A 27,287-nucleotide genomic window follows, 5' to 3' on the forward strand; every position below is an offset into this window, starting at 1 on the left:
TTTTATTTATTCAACAAATGTTGATTGAGCACCCACTCGGCTTCCAGGCCAGTGCTGGACAAAACAGCACATGCCTGCTGTCTTGGGGATCATAGCCTGTGTTCCAGTGGGGGTCCAGTGACTGTCCTGTCTCCCTGCTTCTCTCCTATAGAAAGGGTGGTGTTAAGGAGTTATAGAATACTAGATTCAAATCCCAACTTTGTGATTCACTAGCTGTGTGACCTCAGGCAAGTCACTTAACCTTTCTGAGGCATAGATTCTCCATCTATTCAAAAGAAGCCATGAAGGGCTGTAGAGCAGGGTTGGTCCAAGGAGTAAATGCAGAGGGAGAAGGCAAGTTGTCAGGAGGCTGACATGGGGAGTGGCGCACAGTAGGTGTCCTCTGACTTGGTTACTTATGGGTGGGAGAGCATGGAGTAGGCTACCCCATCCTTCAGAAGACCTGACTGCCCTAGGCTTCACCGGCCCAAGGCTGCAGCTGATGGGTAGCCTCGGTTCAGAGTGACATTCCTGAGTCACATCCAAACCCCTACTCTGTGCTAGACTCTTGGAGGGTGCTGAATGCCGTGTAAGGGGGCCTGTTGCCTCCTCACCACAGTATGGACAGCTGAAGAGTCGCCAGCTCCAATTTAGAGATGGGAAACTGAGGCTCGGCCAAAGTCAGGGACTTGCTTGAAAAGCCTCTTGGGAGGTGGTGGGGGAATGTCTCTGCTCAGATGGCGGTCCTCCCCACACCAGTCACTAGAGGGCGCCGGAGCTCAGCACACGCGGTTTGGCGGTTCTCACCACCTCCGTGGCGCCCGCCCCCAAACGCCCAGGAGCTAGTGTGACCCCAGGGGCTGCACCCTGCTGGGAGGAGAAAGTAGACCTCAGGCCTGGAAGAAGGAGAGGAGAAAAGGGGGAGCTAGAGGCGGGGATTTGAGGACCCCTGGGGCTTTTCCCAACCGGGGTCCCCAGTTCTCCAGCTCAGCCCCTTTGAATCTGTCTAGTCTCTCTCCTCAGTGTGCCTCTCTCTGTCTCTCTGCCCTCCGTCTCTTGCGTCTGTGCTGTGTCTCCCTCTGCATCTTCCTCTTTCACTCTCTCTCTGTACATTGATTTCTCTCAGTGATTCTAACTTTCTCTGGGTGGTGTGTGCATGTGCGTGGCTGGCTCTGCGTGTCTCTGTTCTCTCTGCCTTATCTTCGTCTCTCTGTTTATGTCTCTGCCTCTGTCTCGCGGTGCGTGTCACTGTTTCTCTTGTTATGTCTCTGCCTCTCTGTGTCTTTCTCTCTTTTGGTTTCTCTGTCTCTGTCTCGCTCAGTTGCCTGTGCTGTCCCTCGCAGCCACCACCACCCAGCACATGGGGGCTGAGGGTCGCGCGCGGTCTCCTCCCTCCTATTTCCTCACCCCGGGCAGCAGCGGCTCCCAGCTTCCCAGTGCTGGCCTCCGTGCCCGCCCCTCTCGGGCCTGGCGGCAGGGAGGGGGGCGAGGGAGGAAGGGAGGGCAGCCTGGTGGGCCCACCCCTTTTTGCCTTTCCAGGCTGGGAGGCTGGGCCAGTGGGCCTTTTAACCAGCCCAGGCAGGCTGTGCCGGACACCGGGCCTGGACGCCTGTGCCTGGCCCCTCCGTGGTCCCGGCAGCCGCCAGCCCCGGCCAGCATGCAGCAGCAGCCCCTACCCGGGCCCTTGGCCCCTGCGGCCGAGCCCACCAAGCCTCCCTACAGCTACATCGCTCTGATTGCCATGGCCATCCAGAGCTCACCGGGGCAGCGGGCCACACTCAGTGGCATCTACCGCTACATCATGGGCCGCTTCGCCTTCTACCGCCACAACCGGCCCGGCTGGCAGAACAGCATCCGCCACAACCTGTCGCTCAATGAGTGCTTCGTCAAGGTGCCCCGCGATGACCGCAAGCCGGGCAAGGGCAGCTACTGGACGCTGGACCCTGACTGCCACGACATGTTTGAGCACGGCAGCTTCCTGCGCCGACGCCGACGCTTCACCCGGAGAGCAGGTGCCGAGGGAGCCAAGGGCCCTGCCAAGGCACGTCGTGGAGCCCTCAGAGTGAGCAGCCCGGATCCAGGAGTCCCCGACGCCACGACTGGCAGGCCGTGCCCCTTCCCGCCGGAGCTGCCCGAGCCCAAGGGCTTAAGCTTTGGGGGTCTGGTGGGGGCCTTGCCGGCTAGCATGTGCCCAGCAACCCCGGACGCCAGGCCCCGGCCGCCCACGGAGCCCAAAGAGATGCCCACACCTAAGCCTGCAGGCCCAGGGGAGCTCCCTGTGGCCCCCTCGTCTTCCCCGTGCCCAGCATTTGGCTTTCCTGCGGGCTTCGCTGAGGCTGAAGGTTTTAGCAAGGCCCCCACGCCCATCTTGACCCCAGAGGCAGGCATCGGGAGCAGCTACCCGTGCCGGCTGCAGGCGCTGAATTTCTGCATGGGGACTGATCCAGGCCTTGAGCACCTCTTGGCCTCAGCAGCCCCCTCTCCGGCACCACCCACCCCGCCAGCCTCACTCCGGGCGCCGCTTCCCCTGCCAGCTGACCCCAAGGAACCCTGGGTTGCAGGAAGTTTCCCTGTCCAGGGAGGCTCCAGCTACCCATTGGGGCTGACCCCCTGCCTATACCGGACACCAGGAATGTTCTTCTTTGAGTGAAGCCAGCCTGGCCTCAGGCAGTCCCTGCAGGGCCCCTGCCAACCACACCCTCCAGGCTGAGCCTGACTCAAGGATCTGGGGAGCTTTCAAGAGACCCAGGCCTGACAAGCCAACGACCGGGACAGGAAGCCAAGATTGGAGTAGTGAACACTCAGCCAGCCTCGGCGCCTCCGGACAGACTTGAGGGAGAGGGGAGGCAGGGCCCCCTTGGGATTTACTCTGTGGCTCTCAGGGCCAATAAAACCAGTGTGATGGATGAGGGTCAGCTTCCTGGATGGTTGGGGGCTGAGGGCCGGGACGCCTGGTTCTGTGTGCGGTGGCTGTGGTTGGGGGATTTGGGGGCAGGGGACCCTGGATGGAAATGTCCCCGTATGAGGCTTTCTCCTGCTGGGAACTTTCTCAGGGAGTTTCCCAGGAAGGTGGAGGAAGAGGGAGCAGGGAATAGGGAAGAGAGAAAAGGAGTGTAGCCAAGAGACACCCGGCAGGGGGTGAAGCTGGGCTGGCCTGAGGGGCTAATTCTCCAGCCCCAAGCTCTCTCACTCAGCACCCCCCTCCCCCATTACGAGTGGTCAGAATAACTGTGACCATTTGTGGCATTTATTCTGTCCTGGGCTTGTCTATATCCTTTCACCGAGCCCTGTGCAATTTGGAATGTTATCCCCATTTTACAGTGGTGGAAACTGAGGCTCAGAGAGTTTGGGGTCCAGATGGCAAATGAGTAGCTATACCCCCAGCCCCTGTCCCGCAGTCTGAGTGAGGACACAGAGGTGACGCACAGGGTAGGAGCAGAGCTGGTGTCGACCGCCAGAGCGGGAGGGCCTTTTATGGAATCCTGGAACGCTATTACAAAAAAGGCACCCTGACCCCTTGCATAGACCGGGAAACCGAGGCTCAAAAGGCAGGTACCAGGCCCCTTGTCTGCATTTCCCACATGAATGAAGGATCTCCCTGAGCCCCCAGCTCTCCAGAGGCCTCCTGATGACTCTTTAAGAAAGCATTTCTGTCTGCGGGGGAGTGGGTGGCTGTCCTGGGTACAGATCAGAAGTGACTGAGCCCTGACCTTTGGCCTCTTCTAGCCTCCCCCTTGGGCAGAAGCAGGAGAAATGGGTATACTCATGGCCCCTATCAGAGGAAGAGACTCAGGGACCTGAAACCTCCCTGTCCCCACACCCTTCAATACCCAGAGTTGCTGAGGCAAAGGGCTTCCTTCTGGAAGCCTTGGTACCCCCATCTGGATCCTGGGTAGAGGGAGAAAAGAAAGAGGCCAGGGATACTGGGGGAACCCCCTTTCTGGCATTTGGTGTAGGGGCCTGATGGGTCTCTCGTCCCACAAGGTGACACCCAGGGGGCTGGAGACCCCTTGGTCGGGCAGGCAGCCCAGTCCCTCCAGAGGCCCTCACTCAGGCAGGCGGCCATGCTGATTTCAGTCTCTGCTGCTCCCTCCTCCCTCAGCAGGTCCCCTGGGGCCTGGGCGGAAGCGAGCCCGGCTGGACAGTCCCAACTGTCTGGTTCCCACAGACTCCAAAAGTCGCCAGGGTGGAGGGGGGACCTGCAGGGTCGGGGCTCACTGTGGCCGGAAGGGGTTGGGAAAATGCCTGGCCAGCTGTGGGGCCCCTCCCCACCATGCACGCCGGACCCCAACCTGGAATCCATCTAGCAATGGGGAGAAGAAGAGAGGGTCTGTCCCGTCTCATCACATGCAGGAAGCCTCATGGGCCAAGAGTAGAGCGAAGTTCTGTGTGAGTGGGGCGTGAGTGAGGAGAGGGGAAGGAGATGCTTATGTGGGTTTGTTCCAAGGTGTGCACCTGTGTGTGTGTGTGTGTGTGTGTGTGTGTGTGTGTGTGTGTGTGTGTGATGCACAGAGACAAATAGATAGTTACAGAGACAGGGACAAACAGATTCAGGGGGGTAAGTGTTCTTTTTCAGTTGGGTCAGGGAAAGAGGCCTCTGCCGGGCAATGTTCCCTGTGGCGCATTCCTGTGGAGACCTGGTGACCCCAGTCCCTTCCCAGCCTGTGTCCTGAGCTTGTAGGAGGCTGGGGAGGCTGGCCTGACTAGGGAGCCCCCACCTCTGCATCCTGCTCCAGCCATCCTCTAAGGAGCTTAGCATCTGAACTGGGGTGGGGGCTTGGGGAAAAGGAAGTCACGTCCCACCCTTTGCCCTGAGGAGACATACCAAAAAGGATCAATCACAGCTGGTGCACAGACTCAGCTATGGGCCAGAGCCCTCTCTCCATGTCCCTCTCTGACCCCCCAACATAGTCAAGAAGTGAAGACAAGTCCCTTCAGTCCCAATTCCCAAGCAGGACCCTGGGCTCAGTGCCTGCCTTGAACTCGCTGTCTGAACCTGGCTGAGTGCCCATCTCTCTGGGCCCTGATTTCACTCCCTTTGCCCAGCAGGGGTTGGGGAAAGGGCAGCCTGACTCTGAGTCTGGGTCCCAGGGGAGGGTCTGACATGGGGGACTGCCTGGAGGGGATCCCATCCCCAGAGGTGCTGGACCAGGAGGCCCAGACACCATGATCTCATGTTGCCCTCTGCTGGCTGCCCAGCCCGGGGACCCCACCCACTGGGCCTCCTGCCCTCACATTCTTTCCATGACCAACAGACGCCCTGTGGCTCCTGCCTGGCCACCCCCACCTGGAGGGGTGGACAGTGCTTAGCAGAGATTCAGAATGCCTAAGCCGGGCCAACCCAGAGAGAGTACCTCAGCACAGATGGACAGCCCAAGGCCAGAGAAGGCAAACAATATGCCCAAGGTCACACAGCAAAGCAGGAGCAGGTAACCGCTCCGCTACCTTAACTGTGCAGCCCTTAGAGGACAGGGGCTGTCCCATCTGCCTCTGCCTCAGGGACCCTCCTCCTCCCTGGAGGCTTGTCGTCTCCAGGAGGGGATCCCAGCCCCTCCAACTCGTCCCCAGCGGGTTAGCGTGGAAAAGCACGCAGAGCTGCCTTGCAGAGTGGGCTAGATCAAATTCCAACATGGTAGAATCAGTGGTATTTAAGAATATTCCAGAGTTTTTAATCACAGCAGCTTAGATTCTTGGAATATATCCTGGAATATCTCCTGCCCACTTTCTGAACCCCCTCTACACCAAGTACCAAGTCACGTGGGGCTCCAGGAAAGGGGAGCCTGCTGCCTTCAGAGGCGGCCCCTTCCCGCCCAGGTCTGGCGGCTCTGAAGCTTCACCTGCTGGTCCTCTGGTCTCTGCTCTCCCTGCCCCCAGGGAGGCCACCCCCACCCGCAGGGCTGGGCCTTCCTCAGACTCCTCCACCCTCCACATCTTATCTCCCTCTGCTCTCCCGCCCACCCGCTTCCTTCCCTGGTTTATGGCATTCCACTGCCCAGAGCTCAACACTCCCCACACCCAGACAGCGCCTGAGCCGGGGGCCTGGAGACCCTGGCCACTCTGAGGCAGCCACAGCGGTGAGGGAGAAGGGGGAGGCATGTCTGCCTGCAGAAAGCGTATGGGACCTAGCAGTCCAGTCTTCAGCCAAAACATCCTGTCCCGATGACACCCGGGTGATTCCCATCTGCCGGGGGCAGTAGGTACAGCGCTAAAAGCAGGAGCTCTGGAGCACAGCTGCCCAGGTTCAGATCCCAGCTCTGTCACTTCCTAGCTGTGTGACCTTGGGCAAGTTGCTTCCCCTCTCTGTGTTTTCCCCGTCTATAACATATGGACACTAACAGTGGGAGTCTATGGGGTTGTTGTGAGGATGACATGAGTTAATATTTGCAAACTGCTTAGAACCCAGTCGGGCACAAGGAAACCGCAATGTGTTTAAATTTTTTAAAAAGTTGGGTCCCAGAGGCAGGTCCCCTTAACCTGATCTACTCCCCAGGAGAAGATGGGGGGATAGAGGGGGAGGGAAGACTGTTATAGAGACAGGCTTCGGGTTCAATTCCTGGCATCTCCACTTCCTTGCCATGTGACTTTGAGCAAGTGGACTCACCTCTCTGAGTATCGCTTTCTTCATCTGTAAAATGGGGGTAATGTCAATCCCCAGGACCGGTATGGGGGAAACCTCATCCCACACACTGTGTGTACAATTCAGCCAACAAGAATGATATCAGAACATAAGACAGCCCCGCTGGGGGGCCTGGTACCCTCAGCCCAGTCGCTCTGCCCCTTCCTTTGCACATGGCAAACCTCTGTCCCCGCATAGCCAGAGGGGCCCAATCCCTGTTCCTGCCCCACTGGTAACTGGGTGGTGACAGGGAGACAGCTGGTGGGGCCAAAGGAAGTGGTTCCAGGCTAAAAACAGGCCAGAGGCCCATTTAGTCACACAGCCAGAATCCTGCCTGGTGGTGCCTGCCTCCTCCTGACCACAGCCCTCAGGGAGCCCTGATCTGTCTTGGATACAAATGAGAGGCTGACCCTCCTGCTCCTGAAGACAGCCAACTCCCTGGTGGTGCTGTTTCCACCTCTCGGCCCTTGCACTTGCTGTCCCCTCCACCTGGAATGCTCCCTCCCTGCTGGCTGACTTCTCAACATCCAGAGGCCAAGTATCACCTGCTCAGAGAGCCTTCCTCACCCCCTTAATTGATTAGATGCTTCCAGATTAGTCTCCATCTCCTGCATCCTATTTGTTTCCTCCACCAGGCACCTCCTGCAATGTGGGATTATGCATTTCAAGGCGTGTTCACTTTTTATTGTGTTTCTGACTTTGAATGCAAGCTTCAGGGAGCAAGGGTTGGTCTGCCCTATTCATTGTATCCACTTCCCTAACCCGGCAACTAGCACACAGAAGGCCCTTGATAAAGGTTTGCTGAGTGGATGAATGGAGTCATGGCCACCCACCCTTTCCATTCGCCATGGATTAAATCTCAGAGAAGCCCCCAGGAGCTCGGTGACCTACTCAAAGCAAAAGCCCAAGTTAGGGGCCCGGGCCGTCCAGCTTCGTCCCTGCTAGCCCTACCCTCACTCCAAACTGCCTTTGCACTTGCTCTTCCTTCTGCCTGGAACAGTCTTCTACTAACCCCCAGAGTACACTTTGATCTCTGTTCAAACTCTGTCCTCAGAGAAGCCCTCCCAGACTCTGCCCCCACCCACCCCACCAGCACATTCTAAATTCACTACTGCCTGGTCAGAGTTCTCCCACCTCAAATAAAGCTCCACAAGGCCAGAGACTTTTGTCTCCTGGCTGCTTGCCCCCCAGCACCTAGAATGCTCTCTGGAACACAGGAGGGTCTGGAGACATAGTTGTGGAACAAACAGAAGCTCAGCATCCTGGGCCACCTGTTCTATCCTTATCCCTCGTATGACGCATTGTTCCCGCGAGGCAGGTATGATAATTACCCCCATTTTACAGACAGGAAACTGAGGCTCAGAGAGGGCAAATAAGTAGATTGGAACCCCGTTCTGTGTGACCTGAGCCCAGTCTCTGTCATCAGCCTGTCCCCCTAGAGGCACATGAGACCTGCGTCTCCCTCTTGTCCCCCCACTTCTCTCAACCGCTCAAGCAGACCTGGCCCAGCCTCCTTCTGGCCTCCCTGCCTCCAGCCTCTCTCTCTCACACTCACTGACCTCGCTGGTTTACAAGGGATCCCTGTAAACCACAGATCTGGCCATGTGCCTCCTTTGCTCAAAACCCTTCCATATCTCCCCATTGCCCTAATTCAGGCTGGCATTTGAGGCCCCTGTCAACTTCTCCAGACTGATTTCCTGCTTCATCATATGTAAAAGCCATACTGGGAGGCTCCAACACAACCTTGCTCTTAGCCACAGCCTTTGGACATGCGATCTCCTCTGCCTGGACCACTGTCCTTGCTCCATCTGGAAAAGGCCTGCCCCTCAACTGCTCTCAGCTTGGATGTCACTTCTGCCATGGGAGAAAAGAGAATAGGAGTTCGTGTCTTCTTCCATGTCTCTCCAGCTTCACCCTAACCCCCAAGCTCCCACCCGGTGGGGTTCCAGAGGGTGTGAGCTCCCTGAGGGTGGGGACCATGACTAATCCACCTCCGGGTTCTAGCTTGGGGCCAGGCCAAGAGCAGGGACTCTCCAAATAGCTGTGACATGATTGGGCCGTGTCAGAAGTCAGACCACCTTCTTTGCACCGTGACCCCACCATGTACTGGCTAGGGACTCAGGGACTTGTCCATAAACTCCCTGAGCCTCAGCTTCCTCATCTTAATGAAATCCCTAATGAAAATACCCACTCATAGGGTGGGGATGAAATGAGTTCATAAAAGGAAATCACTTGCTACAGTGCCCGGTGCTCAGTAAATAATAGCCATTAATGTGCCGAAAGGAACAGGTGCTTGGGCAGCCGTGCGACTGGGAGCTTGGGGCAGGTAGGCACATCCTTCGGGACAGCCCTGGCTGCTGGACACCCTCGGGCCGCCCTGTCACTGGCCGAAGCTTTTCCCACCACTGCCCTGTTGGGTCCAAGGTGGCCAGTGGAATTCAAGGCCACTGGACGCAGACAGGAAGAGGCAGCGTCACCAGGCCCGGCGTAATCCAAACCAGATGCGGCCTCAGACCCATGGGGGTGGTCACTGTGGGCCTGGCCAAGGCCCAGAGGCAGGAAATAGTCTTGGAGGAACGCTTTCTGGTCTGGAACCCGCCTGGAGGAGCTGTCCCGTTGAGGGTGTTAACCCTTCTTAGCCCACAAGGGGGTGCCCAGGACACCAGGCAGGGGAAGCTGGTGGCACCGGCCCCAGGAGGCACCATGCACCTTGCAGGGAAGATCGCAGTGTCATCATTGTAATGGGCACCATGCAGAAGGGGCCCACAACCAAGCACCATGGTGGGTAGGGCACACCAGGCAAGGGGCAGGGGATGCTCCCAGCCTGGTACCCGGGACTTGAAGAAACACAGCCCAGAGCCTTGGCCCAAAAAGCCATGGATTCACTCCCTCCATCAGGATGGCTCCTCGGGTGAAAAGCTTTCTCCTGAAAGGCCCCTGGGGATGGGAGTTCTAGTGATGGTAGTGGGGCCGGGGCCCAGGCCTTCGAAGAGGCAGAAACTCAGCCTCACCGTGACTTTTTCCTGCGTGTGTTCTGTGGCCCTTGGAAAGAACAAATCTCTCTGAACCCCCATTTCGTCACCCATATTGTCGAGTCTATATCCTTTACCTCCAGGGACCAGGGGAGGCCAAAGGAGGCCCCTGATAAACCAAAAAGAGCCTTTCAAGATGCACTCCTGGGAGGTGATAGGACAGAAGCAGTGATCAGGCCTATTCCATGGTTCTGGGTGGGCTTCCTTCCTAGGAAAGGTTAATTTGCTGTGTGGCCTCGGGCAAGTTACCTTCCCTCTCGGAACCTGTTTCTTCATCTGTGAAATAGGGTGAATGAGCTCCCTATCCCATCTTGCGACTTTCACGAAGGCCTAGGAGTGACAGCGGAGAGCAGAGCCGACGTTGTCATTTGCATATTATGGAGGAGGAAATTGAGACCTGTGCTGAGAGTCAGGGGTCCTGGGTTCTAGTCCCAGCTGTTGCTCTCTGCTGAGGGGCTTTCCTCATTTTGGCCTCGATTTCCCCAGCTGGATCCAGGCCCTGGATCTCTGCTGTGGCTGGACCTCATTTCCTCACCCCCCCACCCCTCCCCACGGCTGTGACTCATCCCTCATCATCACGCTGTGTGGCCGAGGCTCGGCCTGGGTGGGGGCCAGCAGTGCTGAGAGAACTCAGAGGAAACCACAGGCCTGGCCCAGCTGGCAGGTGCCGAGCGGGCGGGCAGGCGGGCAAGCAGGCAGGGATCCACGGCCAGGGGGGCCCTTGTCTGTAAGCACAAGTCCCACCAAGAACCCCAACCCAGGTTCCCCAGGCCCCCCAAACCCTGAGTGTAAGACCCACCGGGCTGAGACCCCAAAGTCTGCCCCAGCTCACTCCATGTGGCACCTGCTGCGGAGGGAGGCTGCACCCCCCTGCTGGTACAGGGCAGGGGTGGGGGTGACAACCCCAGCCCTGTCCTCCAGGCCAGTATTCATGGAGTCAGGGGAGGTAGGCATGAACAGGGTCCTGGTCTGTGGTCAAGTCCAAGATTTCTCAAGAGGCGGGCGGTGCAGCAGTTAAGAGCAGGGGCTCTGGGCCCATACTGTCTGGGTACCAGTCCTGGCTCAGCCTTCGACTTGCTGTGTGACCCTAAGCAAGGGGCTTAACCTCCCTGAGGCTTGGTTTGCGCATCTGAGAAATGGGCCTAACACCATGCCTGCTGGGCAGTCAACGTGATCATGAACACGTGGAGCTGGAGCAGGGCTGGTACCCAGCACGCGCCATGCATGAGAACGGCTGTCGCTGCCGCACCTGCTGGAACCCATTCACCCCAAGCAGGCAGACCAGCTGCCCCAGTGAGGCCAGTCCCACTTCTGACTCAGTTTTCCTCACAGCCAGAAAGGCTGTGCCCTCTTCAGGTCAAGCTCTCCCGCCCTCTGGGCTGCCCTCTGCGGCAGATGGAGCCCCCTCCCCCACACTGCAGGCCCCGGGCTGGAAAGAGCAGAGAACAGCTCTCTCCCCCAAGGCCTCTGGGGAGACCCCCATCACTGCAGGTCCAGCAAAGGTGCCACAGGCCTGCCCAAACCTCTGGCTCCTCCTGGAGACTCTGCTTTCTGCTGACACCTTGTTCTGCGGAGAAGCAGGGTGGGCTCATGCGCAGAGCCTTGCTCTGGGAGACCAGAGTCCAAGCTCCAGCTTCTGACTTGTTGAATAGCCTTCAAGTTCCTTCCCCTCTCTAAGCCTCAGTTTCCGCGCCCCCCGCCCCGGCATAAAATAGAAATAATAATAATGTCCACCTCATAAGCTTGCTGTGAGGGATGAGTTAATACCCGTACAGGCACTTAAATGGAGCCTGGCCACCCAGTAAGCGCCCAGTACCTGTTGGATGGTGCTGTGACAGAGGAGCAAACTGAGGCCCAAAGTGGGGAAGCCGCTTGTCCAGAGCCTGGGCTGGGCAGCCTGGCTCCTGAGGCTGCACCGGGGGCCACCACGCCGCGCCCTGAAGGGCCCCTCGAGGGCCCGGCCCACAGCAGCGCTCGGCGAACGGTGGTCATCTCTGACCTCACCCAAGTGCATGCACACACCCAGGGAAGGAAGCCACATCCAACCTGTACATTTATTTACAAGGCACAAGCTGAGAGCAGGTGGGGGACTGCCCGATGGCTTTCCCACTCCTCCTGGGCCTGCTGACCCCATCATCCGAAGCCATGGGTGACCCTGGGGGTGAGGGCCCCGAGTGGCTGGGCTGGGCCCGCCTGGCCCTCAGGCAAGCTCAGGGGTGGTCTCCCTGTCCCCCAGGCCTCTCCCCTCCCCCTCTGCCAGGCCTGGGCTGGGCGTCCTTCTCTCACACAGAGTTCCTGTGTGTTGGTGGTCGTCAGGAAGGTGGGCGGGGGCCGGGCCGGGCCAGATGGTGTGTACTCGGCCTTATCTGTTGGGAGTGGGGAGGAGGGCGGGGGCATGGAGGTCCTCTTTCACAAAGCCTGCTCTGTCTCCCCTGGCAGCTGGGCCTCAGGAATTGGCCTTGCTACCTTCCTGCCCCACCAAGGGCCTCCCATCCACAACTGCAGAAGCCCCGCATGCTGGGACCCCCAGTCTTCCCGTTCCAGCTAGGAGCAAGCCCAAGCCAGGGATGCCCCAGGTGAGGCCAAGCAGGGGTCACCAGGGCAGCAATTCCAAGAGGGGGAGCCAGGGAGGGAACAACAGGGCCTGTGGCATCTGGGCTGTGGCTGACGGGGCCGGGGCCCTGTCTGGGGAGGCATTAGCAGGATCGATTCAGGCCACATCTGAGGCGGCTCACGTCGGGGAAGCAGTCGCTGCGCGGGGTCGTGGGGAGCCCCGAGCCTCCCAGCCTGGCGCAGCCTTGTCCTAGCCAGCCCACCCTGGGGATCTGGCCTGTCTGCTCTGGCCTTCTGGGCTGTGTGGCCTCAGCCCCGGCCACCGTGCGGCTGCGTCCAGGCCTCAGCCGCTCCTGGGGCTCAGACCCCCAGAGCCATGAGTGCCCCCGAGCTGCTGATCTTCTTGAAGCGGTTTGCAGCACTGACAGCAATGAAGTTTTTCTGGGGAACGAGGGAGAAGGATCCCAGTCAGCCTCGGGGCAGAGGAGAAACTGGCACCGCTGAACGGCTCCTAAGACCGCCTTCATTCCCCCAAGGCCAGAGGCTAGAGAGGGTGCAGTACCCAGAATGGCCACAGGAGGTGCCATGATACCATATCTTCCAGGACCCCTTCCTTCATTCAACAGGTAGGGCAGCCAGACCTGAGCACCTCTCTGCTCTAGATGCTCCAATGGTTCTTATTTCGCTCCAACTAAAATGTAATCCCCTTGCCATGGCCAATGAGTCCTTCCACCCCCTGCTTCCCATTCCTCTCTGCCTTCATCTCCCTTCACCCCTTGCTCATCCCACTCCAGCCTTACTGGCCTCCTAGCTGTTCCTCATGCTTGCCAACCATGCTTGTGCCTCAGGGCCTTTGCACTGGCTGTTCCCTCTTCCTGGAACACTCTTCTTCCCAGTACCAGCATGGCTCACTCCTCACCTCCGTCAGGTTTTTTGTTCACATGTTCCTTCTCAGTGGGCCCTTCCTGACCACCCTACTTAGAAGTGCAACCTCTCGCCTGGCACTCCTGACCATCCTTACTTTTTTCTAGAGCCCTTCCTTAACCCCTTCTAATAACTCCCCACCCTCTATCTAAAGTAAGTCCACAAAGACTAAAATCCTTGTCTCTTTTGTCCACTGGTATACTCCTGGTGCCTAAAAGTAGTAGATGCTCAATAAATATTTGTAAAATGAAGGGAAGGGGCCTGTAATGGGGTCAGAGATCTTTTCCTGAGCCCGAGCTTCAAATGGACACCCCTCCCCAGGGTGGAGGTGGTGGGTGGAGGGTCACTGCTCCAGGACAGGAACCAGAACAAAGAGATAAAAGCCAACCCTGTTTTCCAGACAGGGCTAGGCCTGGTCCATAGAAGCTGCCAAGGCAGGGCTGGTGGGGCCTGGGATCTGCCAGGAGCTCTTCCCGCCTGCAGTCCCTCCCACCTCCCCACCCGCCCAGTGGTACCTTCCAGCGCCTCTTCATGAGGTATTTCTTAAGCAAGATCTGGGACTTAAGGCGTCGGTTACAGCGCTTGGCTTTCTCTGCCAGGTTGTTGAGCCAGGGGTGGGCAAGACACTGGGCAGCGCTCATCCGGGCCCTGTGGGAGGGGGCAGTGTGGTGAGGGCGGGCGGCATGCCTGTGAAGCACCAGAACCCAGCCGGCCCCGGCCTTCTTCCTGCCCTGCCCGTGCACAAGCACACACACACGTACACACACATATGCACACACAGACACACACACACACACACACACACACACTGGGCTTGCACACACGGGGGCTGTGTCCTCATGTGAGCCTCACGTCTGGTCCTTGACAAGGAGGCTGGAGACGAAGTCTTTGGCCTCGTCGGACACAGCCTCAAAGGTGTCGCTGTCAAAGCTCCAGTCGGCGCAGAGGACGTTGTTCAGGGTCTCTGTGTCATCGTCTCCCAGGAAGGGCGAGAGGCCGCTTAGCCTGGAGAGGTGGGGTGTCAGGGGACAGGAAGGGGAGATGGGAGATACTGAGTCACCTTTGGGGGCTCAAGGGATGGAGGCAGATCCTGGGAGGCAGCACCATGTGCTGAAAATAGCCCTGGCCTCCTGAGGGGGACAGACCCGGGTTTGAGTCTGGCTGGGTGACCTTGGGCAAGTCAGTTCCCCTCTCTGAGCCTCACTCCTCTCATCTGTAAAATGGACATAATCATCCCAGCTTCCCAAGGTTACAGTGAAGAAGAGGAATGATGAGTGTACAAAAAAATGTCTGCTGCCCCCCTGCGCCCACCCTGGGTCATCAAGGATCTACACTATGCCTTTAGGGGCCTTCATTTCTCCATCTACAAAATGGGTACAAAGTTCCCCTTTCCTGGTTCCCCCAGCACACCCAAAATCCCAGCAAAACCCTGACCGAGGGAGTGGGGAGGTAGAACCCACCTCACCAGGACCCCAAGGCCAATTTTGGCCTCAGCTGCCCACCCATGTGCCCCAACCCCATAGATACCACACTCCCTCAGGACTCACAGCATATAGGTGATGACCCCCATACTCCACATGTCTGTCTTATCGGAGATTTGGTCATAATTCACCACCTCAGGTGACAGAAACTCTGGGGTCCCAAAATTCACCTTCAGCTTCTCATTGGGATTATACCTGGGAGTGAGAGCACGAGCTCAGAGCGCAGCCCCCAGCCCATTCCCCGCACCCTCTGCTCTTCCCCTGTCCCCCGCCCACCTCAGAGGCTTGCCCTGCCCTCCCCACCCACCAAGGGGGTACCTCCGTGCCAGGCCAAAGTCAATGATCTTCACCAAATGGCCCGTGGTGTTGACGCACAGGATGTTCTCTGGCTGAGGAGAAGGGGGTGGCCTGGATTGACCTCTGACCCAGCTCACCCTGCCTCCCCACCCAGGTCCACCCAGGGCCCAGGCTCTCTGGACCAGAGCCCCAGGCTGCCAGAATGGGCAGCCTGTCAGAGACCCCCGGACCTGCCTGCTCCAGGCACAGATGAGGACCCTGAAGCCCTGCGAAGGACTTCCAGGGCAGGGACTGTCCTCTCCCGGCCTCCTTGTCCCCCCGACCCCGCCGGTGTCTAACTAAGGCACCGAGTAAGTGCTCAGCTAAGGCTCCTGGGACTCGTGTGGCCCCAGCACAGGTGAGTGTATGAATGACTTTCCTGTGAGGCCAATCCCTCCCTGCCCTGGGCCTCCATTTCCTCCTCACGTGACACAAGGACACAAGGACACAGGACTAATCTGAGGTTGCACGGCAGAAGCATTTTAAGTAGTTAACAACGGTTAAAAGGCAGGAGACTTCACACAAAAACCCTGCTTTCCTGATCTTCGACACCTCCTGAAACCCCAGAAGCCCGAGCTATGCGGCCACACGGCACGTGGTGTATGTCGCCGCTGTCCCCTGAGCCGGGCGCTCGGCCCCCAGTTCCCCGGGTTCTCCACCGCCCCAGGCCGGGCCCTTGTTACTCGTCGGGGCTCCGTGGGCATTTGACTCGAGGGCCCCGACAACGTGCATTCGGAAAGTGCTTTTGGAACAGATGCAACCACTAATGGCCTTAACAGCTCAACCTGGGTGTTCCAGCAAACCAGGGAAAAGAAAAGAAAGGTCCCAGGGTACAATCTTTTGGGGGTGCGAGACAGACTCAGACCTCCTTCTGGAGGACACAAGACTTCCCGAGGAGCCCTGGGAAGGGCCTTCAGGCCGTGGTTCACCCAACTTACTTGACCGTGAGACCCCTTTTTGATGAGAAACTTATTGCTACCCTGAAAAAACACATTTTAGGATAAAGAGGCTCAAGACAGCTTCTTCCCGGGGCGCTATGTTTTAACTGGGGATCCTGCTCTGCCCCCCCAGAGCCACTGGCTTTCACGGGGCACCAGCAGGCCTCCAGCGCTGTGTGCAGCTCCCACCAGAAGCTCAGGAGTCACCCTACACTTCCCTTTCCCTGTCTCCTACGCCCTCCCACATCAGCAAATCAGGTTGGCTCCATCCTCAGAACATACCCATTGTCTGGCCACCTCCCATCCCTCCGCCACGGCCGCTGGTGCCAGCCCCCCACCACCTCTGCCCTTGGTCATGACAACCGGCTCCTAGATTCCCTGCTGCCATGTTGGCCCGTTGAAACCCGTCTCCTTACCCTCCTGGCTTCCTGCCTGCACAGCTGCCCCGGGGGCCGTCGGAAGGCGCTTACAGCCCGAACAGCTCTGACCCGGAACCAGCCTGGAGCCGGTGTGGGCCGGCCCCGGGCCTGCTTCTCCAAGTTCACCTTGTCTCTCTCCCCGTTCCTCTCGTGGGCTTTTCATGACACTTGTCACGGTTTGAAAGGATCTATTGTAGGAATGTCTGTTTCCCCCACTGACCTGTAGGCTCCCGGGGACAGGGGTGTGTCCTTCGTCATCCCTATGGTAACCGCGCCCCCCCCCCACAGCTGCTGTTCCCGCCTCCCCCCCCCCCCCCGCCGGTTTCGCGCTCCAGGCGCGGCCACGCCGGCTGAACGCATCACGCCTGCTGGCTCTCCCTGACCCCTCCGCACAAGGCACTGAGCAAGGGCGGAGGGGAGACACAGATATTCTCTCACGAACGTTCTCGCTAGTGCCTAGCACGGGTATGCTGCTGCGCTGAGGCTATACCTCACGGATGTGTTTTCCTGACTCCCCTTCTAGAACCTAAGTTCCACGAGGGCAGGCATCTTTGTCTACTTCGTTCCCTGCTGGGTCTCCGCCACCTAGAACCCTGCCTGCCACAGAGCAGGCTCTCGACGGATACTTGCAGGGTACATGAACAAACGCAGCGCCCGTGAGGGGCGGGCACCGAGGCGGACACTTCAGCAACGCCTAGCAAGTTCTATGCGTGAGACGCTGAGCTTGGTTGGGGCTCGCGGGACAAAGGCTGTGTGCTTAGTACTACTACACTAGAAGCCCCTGAGAGCTGGGACTAAGTCTTGTTTACTCTCCGTTGGATCCCTGGCTCCTGGTACCTAGGAAAGCCTCAATAAACCTTTGGGATCTACAGCTAGAAGGATGGAGGGAGGGAGACTAGGACGGATGGGACGGGGGAGGGCTGGCTGGTTGCAACCCTGGTTTCAGGGGGTCAGCTTCTGCTCCCGAGCCCTCCTGGGAGGCCCCGGCCCCAGTACCTTGAGGTCCAGGTGCAGAACCCGCATCTTGTGCATGAAGAGGATCCCGTCGCAGATCTGCCTGACAAACACCATGGTGTCCACCTCAGTCAGCTGATAGTCCTCATCCACAATCCTCTCGAAGAGCTCGCCGCCCTCGATGCTGTGTGCACAGAGCCCTCTACAGGCTTGCTTCCGGGCCGGCTGGCACCCCCACCCGGCCCCCTGCCCCACTGCCGACACTCACTACTCCATGAACAGGACTATCTCGTGCGAGGTCTCGATGGCCGCGTAGAGCTGGATCAGGTTGCGGTGGTTCAGCTGGTTCATCACCTCAATCTCAAGCTTCACCATTTCCTGGGCACCAGGGAAGCCAGGGGCACCAGTTGAGTGTCACCGCTCCCTGCCTTCCCCCCTTCCATACCTCTGTCCTTGACCGGCTCTGTCAGGCCTGGCCTGGACCACTGCCTGGCCTCCTCCTTGCCTCCCATCTCTCCCCACCCGGAGCCCGTGTCCACGCCACCCGTCATTCCGGCCAGGACACTGTTCCTCCTGCCCGAATACTCGGGTGCCCGAGGGCCAGTCCTCCGCTCACCACTCTTCCCACTGCACCCTCTCCCTGGGCTTTCTCCTCAAGTCCCAGGACATGCCATTCCGTGCAGATGTGACCGATTCCCAAATACGCATCTCCACCTCTGAGCGCGCCCTTGAGCGGCAGGCACCGACAGCTCCCACGGCTTGCCTGCCATTCCCCTGGGATGGCTAAGAGACCTCCTGGATCTCTCAGGTCCGAATGAGTCCCTTGCCACGGCCCCCGCCCCACGGCTGAGTTGCCCTCAGCTTGCCTGTCAGCAAGAGGGCCCGCCCCGTCGCCCAGGGGTGCAGGACATAAAGCCAGGAGCTGTCCCAGATTCCTCTCATTCTCACACCCCTCTAGAGAGAAATCCCTCTAGATTTCAAATCCAGTAACTTCTTGCCAGCTCCACCGCTGCCTTCCTGGCCTAGGCTGCCATTATTTGTCACTTTCAGAAAGGGTGAATGCCAACCGTCACACTGGTAGCTTGAAGTCAGCCGTAGGATTATTGACACCAGGGAAATGCCAAAAGCTACAGGTCGGGCCTCTCGCCCTGCCCGTCCCCTCAGCCCCCAGCCTCACATCACTGCCCCAATTTTCCCATTTTTCCCGTGATTCTATTCCTTCATTCACATCTCACTCTACCCGCCGCTTCCTCAAGAGGCCTGATCTCACCACCTTATCTTAACAGCCCCCATCGGCCCCACACTCCCTGTACCCTTCCTAGCTTTATTTTCCTTTCTAGAACTGCTCAGTTCCTGACATGCTTTCTGTGTGCGTCGTGTTGAGTTGTCTGCCCCTGTCTCAAGCATGTCGGCCCAGGAGGGCAGGGACTCAGACACTTCACTGCCACTTCCCTAGCACCCGGCACAGTGAATGGCCCAGAAAAAGTACTCACTAATTAATTAATCAAGAGCTGACTCCAGTTAATCTCCACAGCACATATGTCTGGAGCATCTACGCTGAGCCAGGTCCATGACAGAGGCCTGGAGACCCCGCAGTCAAGTGGAAGGCCGGAGAAAGGCGGAGTCACATGGAAAACGCATGCCTTCCCGACGTGCACAGAGCCATGATCGAGAAGCAGGGCTACAGGGCTCTGGAGCTTCTCCTCATGCTCCTCCCAGGCTCCAGGCCTCCGCACATGCTGTGTCTCTGCCCCAAATGCCCATAAGTTCCCGTCTCGGCTCCCCTGACTCAACCCAAGGGGCCCCCACAGGTCTCTGTCACTCCTGGCCTCAGTCCTTCCTTCTCACAGTCCCCTCAGCTTGAGACTCTTTTCCCCGCCTCTCCACCGGAACCAGCTCCTCCTTTGAGCCTTCATTGGCGAGAGACTAGCCAGCTGAATCTGGAGGCTCCTCCACAGCCCCCTCCTGACCCCTGCCTGACCCCCGCCTGACCTCCGCCTGACCCCCGCCTGACCTCTGCCTGACCCCCGCCTGACCCCCACCTGACCCCCACCTTATGAGCTACCGCCCTCACTACAACAGGTGGCGAGGTGGTTATCACCCCCTCACACACCTGACCCCCTGACTCCACATGAGCCTCTGCCTACATTCATTCATTCATTCACTCTTTCATTCGTTCCTTAAACAAACACTGCCTCGGCCTCCTCTGAACCGGGCCCGGGCCAGGTGTGGAGGCACAGCTCTAGACCCGGCCTGATTACCTTGGCACTCCCTGAGGGCGCAAACCATATTCATTTCACTCAGGGACCCCCCGTGCCCAGCGCAGGGCCTGGCCCCGAGCCCACGCTCATCAGCGTTTGCTGGATTGAACCAAACAGAAGACAGGAACGTCCTGTGCCTAGAAGGGGAAGTCCCCAGGATAAGTTCACCAACTGAAGTGTCTTGTTTATGGGTAGGGGCTTCAGGTCCCTGTGGCAGGGTTGTCTGTCTGTCCATCTGTCTATCTGAATGACATCTTCAGCGCATCAAGGTTCACACACCAAGCTCCTGGTGCAGACACATGGGTGGAGGGAGGTGAGAGGTACCCACTCAGAGGACCCCCTCTCCTTCCCACGTAGCCAGCCCCCACTACCTTGTCTTTGGGTGTCTGTTTCTTGATGACCTTGGCCGCCAACTTGAGGCCTGTGGCTTTCTCTGTGCACGTACAGACTGCTCCAAACTTACCACTGAAGAGAGAAGAGGTGGGGAGTGAGGGGGTTTCCAGGGGCACAGGGCTGAAGTAGGGGGTCTGTGCTCTGCTCCTGTCTCGGTCCCCCTCTGTGAGCCGGGACGCTTGCCCCAGCCAGCCTGACTCCCTCCTGAAGCTGGGAGCTCTGTGGCAGGGACAGTGGCTGAACCACACCAACCATGGTCACAGGACGGGTAGACTCATCCACAGGCTGGCCCCTGATGTGACAACTCACAGCCTCGTGGTAAGCATGGGTCCTGGGGCTCTGAGTCCCAGGAGAAGGCACCTGGAGGGATTTTTATGAAGCTCTTTGAGGGGGTCAGGGTAGTGCCTGTAACTGAAACAGGAAAATACTGTTTGCTTCCTACGGGAAATGAATCAATGGTCAATGGTGTGTCTGTGTGCAAGACAGTGAGCCGAGGGCATATCAACCCATGTGACAGCTTGCATACGAGGGGGTAAGTAACCATGTAGAAGTAATTGTGTCCACGTAGATCATGTCCAGTCGGGGTGTGTCTGGGCCTTGCACAGGAAAGATGTGAGGCCCTGGGGCTCGATGCTCTCCTGCCCATGGGCCAGGGGCTTGGGGTCCCAGCTCTCACCCGCCCAGCGCCTCCTTGGAGTTCATGCTGAATTGACTGCTGACGTTCCCGGACCTCAGCTCCACGATGCGGTGGGGAAAGGGGGCTGCGGGTGGCGGACAATCATCTGGGGAGGCAGAGCAGAGCCACCACGGTCAGTGCCAGGGGCTGCTGAGGAGGGACCCCAGCACCACCCCCTCCTGCCTGGCCTGGGCCCCATCCAGGGAAGTTCACCAAGTGATACCTGGGGGACAGCTGGCTCCAGGATAGGGGCTAGGGGGCCCAGTTTCCAGTTTCAGCTCTGCCACCAACACACAAAATGGCCTTGGGACTCTGTCAGAGGGGGCTCAGCGTCTCCTGGCACAACAATGGGGACAGCTGATTGGACTTCTCAGACCCTCCCACATGATAAGGAATGAAGTCTCCATCCCAAGCTATCTCCATTTCCATCAAAGAAAGAAAGGGGGGGGGGGCGGGATGATCATGGCGGAGCGCCAGAGAGGCGTGACTACGTCTGAATGATGGGGTAGGTGACGGGACCTGCCTACCATCCCCTCTAATTACACCACAAGCTGGCCCGTCCTCCGGAACGGCTGCCCAATCTGGGCATGGCCCAAGGGCAGGGGGAGGGCCGGGGAGGAGACCGGGACCGAGATGTTTGGTAGAGAGAGGCTGCCACCTAGCGGCAACCACGGGGAACAGCGGGCCCTGGCGGCTCACAGGCTGAGTCATCGGGAATGGAAACCTCTTTATAAATAGCAAGAGGCAGCAGGGAAGCCGGGCTGGTGATGAATCTGACGGCCCTTGGAGGTTGTTCAGGTCCCGTCACCCCAAGGATGTGATTTCTGGAGGGGGCGGAGCAGAAGTCTCTGCTGCTGCTGGGGGGAGGAGGCAGGGCTCCTGACTGCTGCCCAGCCGCCAGGCCTTCCCACCCCGTCTGGGTGGCACTGTGCCGCTGACCAGGCAGGCCCGCTGGGCTTCCAGGGCACCTCAGCCTGGAGGAGGGGGGTGTCAGGACACTCTGGGCTCTTCTGACCCCATCTCACCCCACCCCCAGCCCTGCCGCGCCCCCACCCAGGCCCTTTCCCTATTCACCTGCTCCCCAAGCTCGATCGTGGTCAGTGGCTCCTGCTGCCCACTGACTAAACCACCCAACCACCAGCTCCTTGTCTGATCATCAGTTGAGGCGGCTCCACAGTCCTGCCCCATCACACGTGCCCAGCTTCCTTGGTCACTGCTCCCGTACACAGGCACCTGTGCTCCTCAGCTCATGAACCCGCTGTGGCTCTCTTGACCCTCCCTACCCCCTCCAGGATGTCCTTTAACTACCAAAGCCTGGCCTTTGAGCCATTCTACAGACTGACTTCAAATTCCACTATCCAGAGAGTTGGTGCTGCTCCAAAACCTGTCTGATTTTTTTTTTCAAAACCCCATTATAGACAAAGTAGAAGAAAGTCAAAAGTGAGCTCTGAAGTGGGTCTGTTTGGACAGTTTCAAATCCCGTCTTAGCTGTGGATTTGGGGCACTCACTCCATTTCCCTTTCCCTGAGCCTCCGTTTTCCCATCTATCAAAAGGGACTAGGGATTTATACTTCTTAGAGGTGTGTGACACCTAGATGGGTCAGCCTGGGTGAGGCGTGGCTCAGAGCAGCTCAGTCCTCTAAACAGGGAGACGTGGGGATACCTGGGGAGCCCCCTGCCCTCCCCAGTCCCCACCTGCCCCTGGCCTACCCAAAATCTGGAAGCAATCCTCCTCCCTGGCTGTGAGACAGAGGGCCTGCCCCACCTCCGATTTCTCCGAGGGAACAGCCTGGAACTCGATCCCCCTCGAGGTGTCCCCTTGCACCTTGGCCTGGCCAGCCTGGCCTGGAGCCTTCTCTCCTGCTTCCTTCTGGCTGTCTGCCAGGATGTTCTTCCCTCCTTCTGCTGCCTTGGCTGGCCCGGGATCCGTGGGGCTGGGGGTCACAGGCACCCCTTCAAAGATGAGCTCCAATGCCTCACTCAGAGGTTTCTCAGCTGGCAGCCTCTCAGACCTAGAATGTGAGAACACAGGTAGAGGCGATACCTTTAGCACTGCGTCTGCCTCCGGGAGGCCTCGATGCTTCCAGAGCCTCTTCTGCAATCTGGAGCTAATACAACCACCCCCCACCCCACCCCCCACCCCTACCACAGCCTCAAATGCATGAGGTGAGGCATCCAAATTCACTTTATACGAAATCAAGGGACGTTAATAATACCATGCATGTCTGTGGTCATTACCTTGACTGTCAATGCACTAATAGATCATTAATATCTACTAATAGGATTGTTGTTCTGGTTAATCATTAGGTGACTACAATTAGGGAGATTATGGAGCTCTTGATTCACACAAACTCTGGCAATACAACTGATTAATGCATCAGTGATACCAATGTATTAATTGATATCAATACATAATTCAGCCTGATGTAGTGGTAGTATTGTGGTTTGCAATATATCACTAATATCACTCATGTGATTAGCATTCAGGTCAGTGTAACGGATTGCCTCGTAAGACTGGTGCTGTATTATGGTTATGAAAGCATTAGTAATGATCTATCAATCTGATGATTAGTCATTATTTCATATTATAGTAAGAAGAATGGTTATCTTTTCCTCCTGATATCTCAGTCCTGCCCTCGGCTAGAACCAAGTTCATGGAGTAAGGGGGATGCTGGCCTCCAGGTGCTTTGTGAAGAGGTCTTCAAGGACCTCTCTGTCTTGACATTCCAGGTGTCTATGAACTATCACCAAGTCCTGGTTTCTGCAGGGGCACAAGGTAAGAGAGCCAATGCCCGGGACAGATGCTAAACATCCGAACTGCCCAATCCAGCACGGAACACGGTGACGATGAGGCCCGAGACAGAGGAGCTAAACGCAACGACTGCAGACAGAGCCTCAAACCCCTCCCCACTGCCCGACAGGGGATACTCACCTAGAGATAATGGCAGGGCAGCTGGGGCTGTGCAGAAAGGCGGGCGAGCCCCTCCTGACCGCTGCTTGGCCCTCCGCGGCCTTCTTGTGAACCTTGGGCTCTCCGGGGCCCTGGCTGCCCGAGGCCTCCTGCTTGGCATCGGGCTTCTTGACGCTAGCCTCGGCTGTCGCAGTCTGCTGGGGCAGGGCTGCTGGCTGCCCAGCACTGCCCTCCGCAGGGCCCCCACCCAGGTCGCCTTCTCCCCTGGGGCCCTCGCTGCCGGTGGAGGGTTGGGCCAGGGCACCGTCCTCTTCCTTTAGGGCGTCAGCTTTGTCGTCTTTCTTCAGGGTGGGTGGATCAGGCTCTTTCTTTGGATGTGGGGTCCCAGGTTCTTTCTTTGCATCTGGGGTCCCAGGACCTTTCTTTGGATCTGGTGGACCAGACGCTTTCTCTGCAGCCAGAGGTCCTTCACCTGCTGTACCTTTAGGTGCCTCATCTGCAAAGGAAGTGAGATCCCAGTCAGGATCCACCGTCCTCCCCCAGCCAGGCTGACCAGTGCCCAGCTCTGGGCCCAAGTCCCCACCTAGGCAGCGGTTTGCAAATACTTGTCCCACTGAGGCTCTGGGGCCGTTTCATGGGCTCTAGAGATGGGCTGCTGGGGCCTCCGAGGCCCTTGTGGGAGACTTCTGGTCCTCTAACACACCTTGATGCCCCCACCATCACTCGCCCTGAATGTTTAGGTGCCATGCACGGGGGCTCCACATTTTCCCAGTCTCTCTGGGGAGGGCTTCCGGTCGGCCCTCGACCCAGCCCAACCTTACCCAGAGATCGTTCTAATTTCTGGGTCCTAGGACCCAGGACTCCCGCTGAGGAATGGGCCCGGCCCTGGAGTCCAACAGCCCTTCCCAGGCTCCTCCCTCTGTCTCCTGCCCCAGCTTAGCACCTGTTGATGGGCTCTGGATTCCCAGCTCCACTGCTCCGTTTTCTGTCGCCATGAGGCAGGGAGGCGTGTGCTTCTGCTTGTCTAACTCAAGTCTTTCTAGCTGCAGAAAGAAGAGTGAGGTGTGTCAGGCTGTCAGATTCCTCCTCTTGCCTGGCGGAGAAGAGCCAGGGCCAGCTGACTGAGGGGAGAGAGGTACCTGGAGCAGAGAGGGGCAACCTGATGGCCGCCTGACTTGCAGCGGCTGCCCAGGAGCTCTCCTGGGGCAGTTGTAAGGGATTGGGCTGGGTGGGCAGAGGCGGAGGCAGGGGCGCAGGCAGGGGAGGCGGGGACGGAGGAGAGGATCTCTTACACCAGAGGCCATGCAGCTCGGACTGCCACCACCTGTCACTCTTGGCCCCCGTTCAGAGGACACGGCATTCTTCCCACAGCCGGATTGGGGGGAGAGGAGTGTTGGAACAAGCAGGAAGAGAAAAGGGAGGGAGTAACTGGGCCCCTGAGGGAGCAGCCGTTCCCCAGGCCTTGCCCAGTATCGCCGGCTTGGACGGGATCAGGCAGGGGGCCTGGCACAAGAGGGGTTCCCTGGCAGGGCCAGAGGACAAGATTATGCTCAGGCTGAGCCCTGGCTCTGCCCACCTGCACGCCACGTCTCCTGGGGTTGCCCAGAAGCTGGTGAGAGCCACGCAGGCTCCGGGGATAATCACCCTGACCCCACTGCCCAGCTCTGTGCCCATGATCCCTGCTCCTGGCCTCCAGACCTGCTTGGGGCATCTTTGGGGAAGAAATTGTCCCAGGGCCACTTGCTCAACATGTCCACGGGCCTGAAAGCATTTTCTTTTGGAAAATGTATTTTTCTTGGGCGCCTGGGGAGATGGAGGCTGGCCTGCTTGGAAGGAGGGGGGCTGGTAGAGAGTCTTTTCTAAAGATCCTTGACTACAGTGGGGACCTGGGGGCCACTCATGCCCGAGGTGATCAAGCTGAGATGGGATGGGGAGAGGTATGATCCGGAGAGCCTTCCATCATCCAGGAGCTGCCTGCCCAGAGCCTGTCTCTGAGGGGGGCCTTGAGAACCAGCTGGGCTGAGTGCACTGGAAACAGCTCTGCAGGGGGCATCTGGGTTCAGGGCCTCCCCCCACAACTCTAACTCTCCCATGGAGGACACCACCCCTTCCCCCAGAGAAGGGGAGGCGGAAATGACTGGAGAAAGCAGCAGGTCTGACCAAAGGAAAATTATGTAGCTGTAAACAAGATTGAGGAGGCCGGGAATGAAAGGATGCAAAGCAACCTCCAAAACGGAAAAAAAAAGAAAGAAATTTAAGCCATGTGCAGAACAGCAAGTAGAATATGCTATCATTGGGCAAAAGGGGGTAATATATATAATAATATATAAACTTTCACTTTATACAGATAAGATTTTCTTTGGGATGACAAGCAAAAAACTGGGGGGCAGGGGTGAGAGGGAGACGTCATGGCACACTCTTTCACTTTTTTTTTATTTGCTATGTGAATGGAATACTATTCAAAATGAGTGATTTTTTTTTAAGTGAGCAAATGTTGGGGTTGTTGGTGGTAGAGGCTGCAAAAACCAAAGTTGGGGTTCCTTCCCCGGTGTTGATGACTTCTTGCCCCTCCTGGCCCTCCTCACCTCCGGTTCTCTCCTTCCAGGTGCAGGTGACAGTCCCCCTCTTCTGGGGAGCAAAACTACTAATGAAAGCCTGGCTAGTATTCACTCCGAGTGCTCTTATGTAGATTCACTCGTGTGATCTTCAGAACAACCCAATGAGGTAGGTACTACTACAACTGGGGAGACTGAGGCACAGAGCAGTTCTGTAACTTAGCCAAAGCCATGTGGGTTGTCAGGGACTGAACTAGGGTCTGAATGAACCCAGGCTCTCCTAGGGGAAGGGAGCTCCCATTTTTTTGAGGGCCTGCTGTTAGCTCTATGCATGTTGTCTGAAAACTTCATCTTGATAATAACTCTGTGGGGAGCTTCCATCCTGTTTCCTAGATGAAGACGGCGGATCAAAAGAGTAATGTGCCCAAAGTCACTCCACAAGGGAGTCGAGCCAGAAATATCCTTCTTCAAAGCCCAAGGTCCTCTTTCTTCCCCCAAATCTCCCAGCCTGTGTCTCGCCTGTCTCTCCCTGCCCAGTGCCCCCTTTACGGTCCGACAGGATTCTGAAGGCTGCAATGCTTCCTCTCTGTGCCTGCTCTTGGGAGCCCCCCGCCCTCTATTTGTTCGTTCCCACAGCATGTTCTGGTTTCGCGTGAGATGTTGGGCCCTCCTCCTTTGGCCTTCAGCTCCAGGCTGATCCCATTGACGGTCTCTGGGTGCCCCTTGAGGGCAAGGGCTTTATGATGCTCACGTGTGTCCCCAGCACAAAGTGTACTTGCCAGGCAGTGTTTGGTGAGTAAGCAACTGACTAGCAAGGCTCTGGACTGGGTTTGTGGGATTACTTGGGTACAACGGCCCTTGCTGACATCCCCTTGTTATTAACCATGGTTGTCGGCATCATACTTACTGAGTGTGCACTCAGGGCCAGGCCTGACTCTGCCAAGGGCTTTACCCAGCTCACTGGCTCCTCACAAAGGACTGCGGGGCCAAGGATTAGGCCACTTTAAAGGTACGGAAGCTGATGCTGAGAGAGGGGAAGGGGCTCCCCGAGAGAGTCGCACAGCCACTGAATAGCGGCAAACTATCCGGATTTTATCCGGATTTGAATCTAGCACCACCTCTTGTTGAGACAACATAAGGGGCTTTATTTGTTACATTTGTTACTGTTATGGTTCCCAAATAAGTAGCATTTCTTAAGCTCTTACTAAGCGGGTCAGGCCCCGGGGTAAGCAACTTCATGACAACTAACCTACCGAGCA

General features: G+C 57.8%; 2 protein-coding genes across 2 annotated transcripts; one reads left to right on the forward strand and one right to left on the reverse strand.

Annotated features, from left to right (window-relative positions):
* The first annotated feature begins 23 nt into the window (after positions 1–23).
* FOXS1 (forkhead box S1) lies at positions 24–2,885 on the forward strand. Its single transcript, XM_036121842.1, has one exon. The coding sequence runs from the start codon at positions 1,136–1,138 to the stop codon at positions 2,627–2,629; it is 1,494 nt and encodes a 497-aa protein (XP_035977735.1). The 5' UTR covers positions 24–1,135; the 3' UTR covers positions 2,630–2,885.
* An 8,819-nt stretch (positions 2,886–11,704) lies between these two features.
* On the reverse strand, positions 11,705–24,468 carry MYLK2 (myosin light chain kinase 2). Its single transcript, XM_078057485.1, has 13 exons — positions 24,417–24,468; positions 23,892–23,969; positions 23,495–23,837; positions 22,273–22,574; positions 20,563–20,668; positions 19,865–19,958; positions 17,501–17,610; positions 17,275–17,416; positions 14,904–14,974; positions 14,652–14,780; positions 13,957–14,109; positions 13,620–13,752; positions 11,705–12,621 (listed from the first exon to the last, which is right to left on the reverse strand). Exons 1-13 carry the CDS (start codon positions 24,466–24,468, stop codon positions 12,541–12,543), a joined length of 1,794 nt encoding a protein of 597 aa, XP_077913611.1. The 3' UTR covers positions 11,705–12,540.
* Between the last annotated feature and the right edge of the window lie 2,819 nt (positions 24,469–27,287).

The sequence above is a fragment of the Halichoerus grypus genome, chromosome 10 (genome assembly GCF_964656455.1).
Source record: "Halichoerus grypus chromosome 10, mHalGry1.hap1.1, whole genome shotgun sequence".
Taxonomy (NCBI): Eukaryota; Metazoa; Chordata; class Mammalia; order Carnivora; family Phocidae; genus Halichoerus; species Halichoerus grypus.

Bases quoted from the DNA above. Each gene is read 5' to 3' on its own strand.
- FOXS1 (XM_036121842.1), top strand. From the start codon at position 1,136: ATGTGCGTGGCTGGCTCTGCGTGTCTCTGTTCTCTCTGCCTTATCTTC.
- MYLK2 (XM_078057485.1), bottom strand. From the start codon at position 24,468: ATGGCGACAGAAAACGGAGCAGTGGAGCTGGGAATCCAGAGCCCATCA. The intron at 23,970-24,416 runs GTGCTAAGCTGG...CTTCCTTTGCAG, and splicing joins AATCCAGAGCCCATCAACAG to ATGAGGCACCTAAAGGTACA. The intron at 14,110-14,651 runs GTGAGTCCTGAG...CCACCTCTCCAG, and splicing joins GGGGTCATCACCTATATGCT to GCTAAGCGGCCTCTCGCCCT.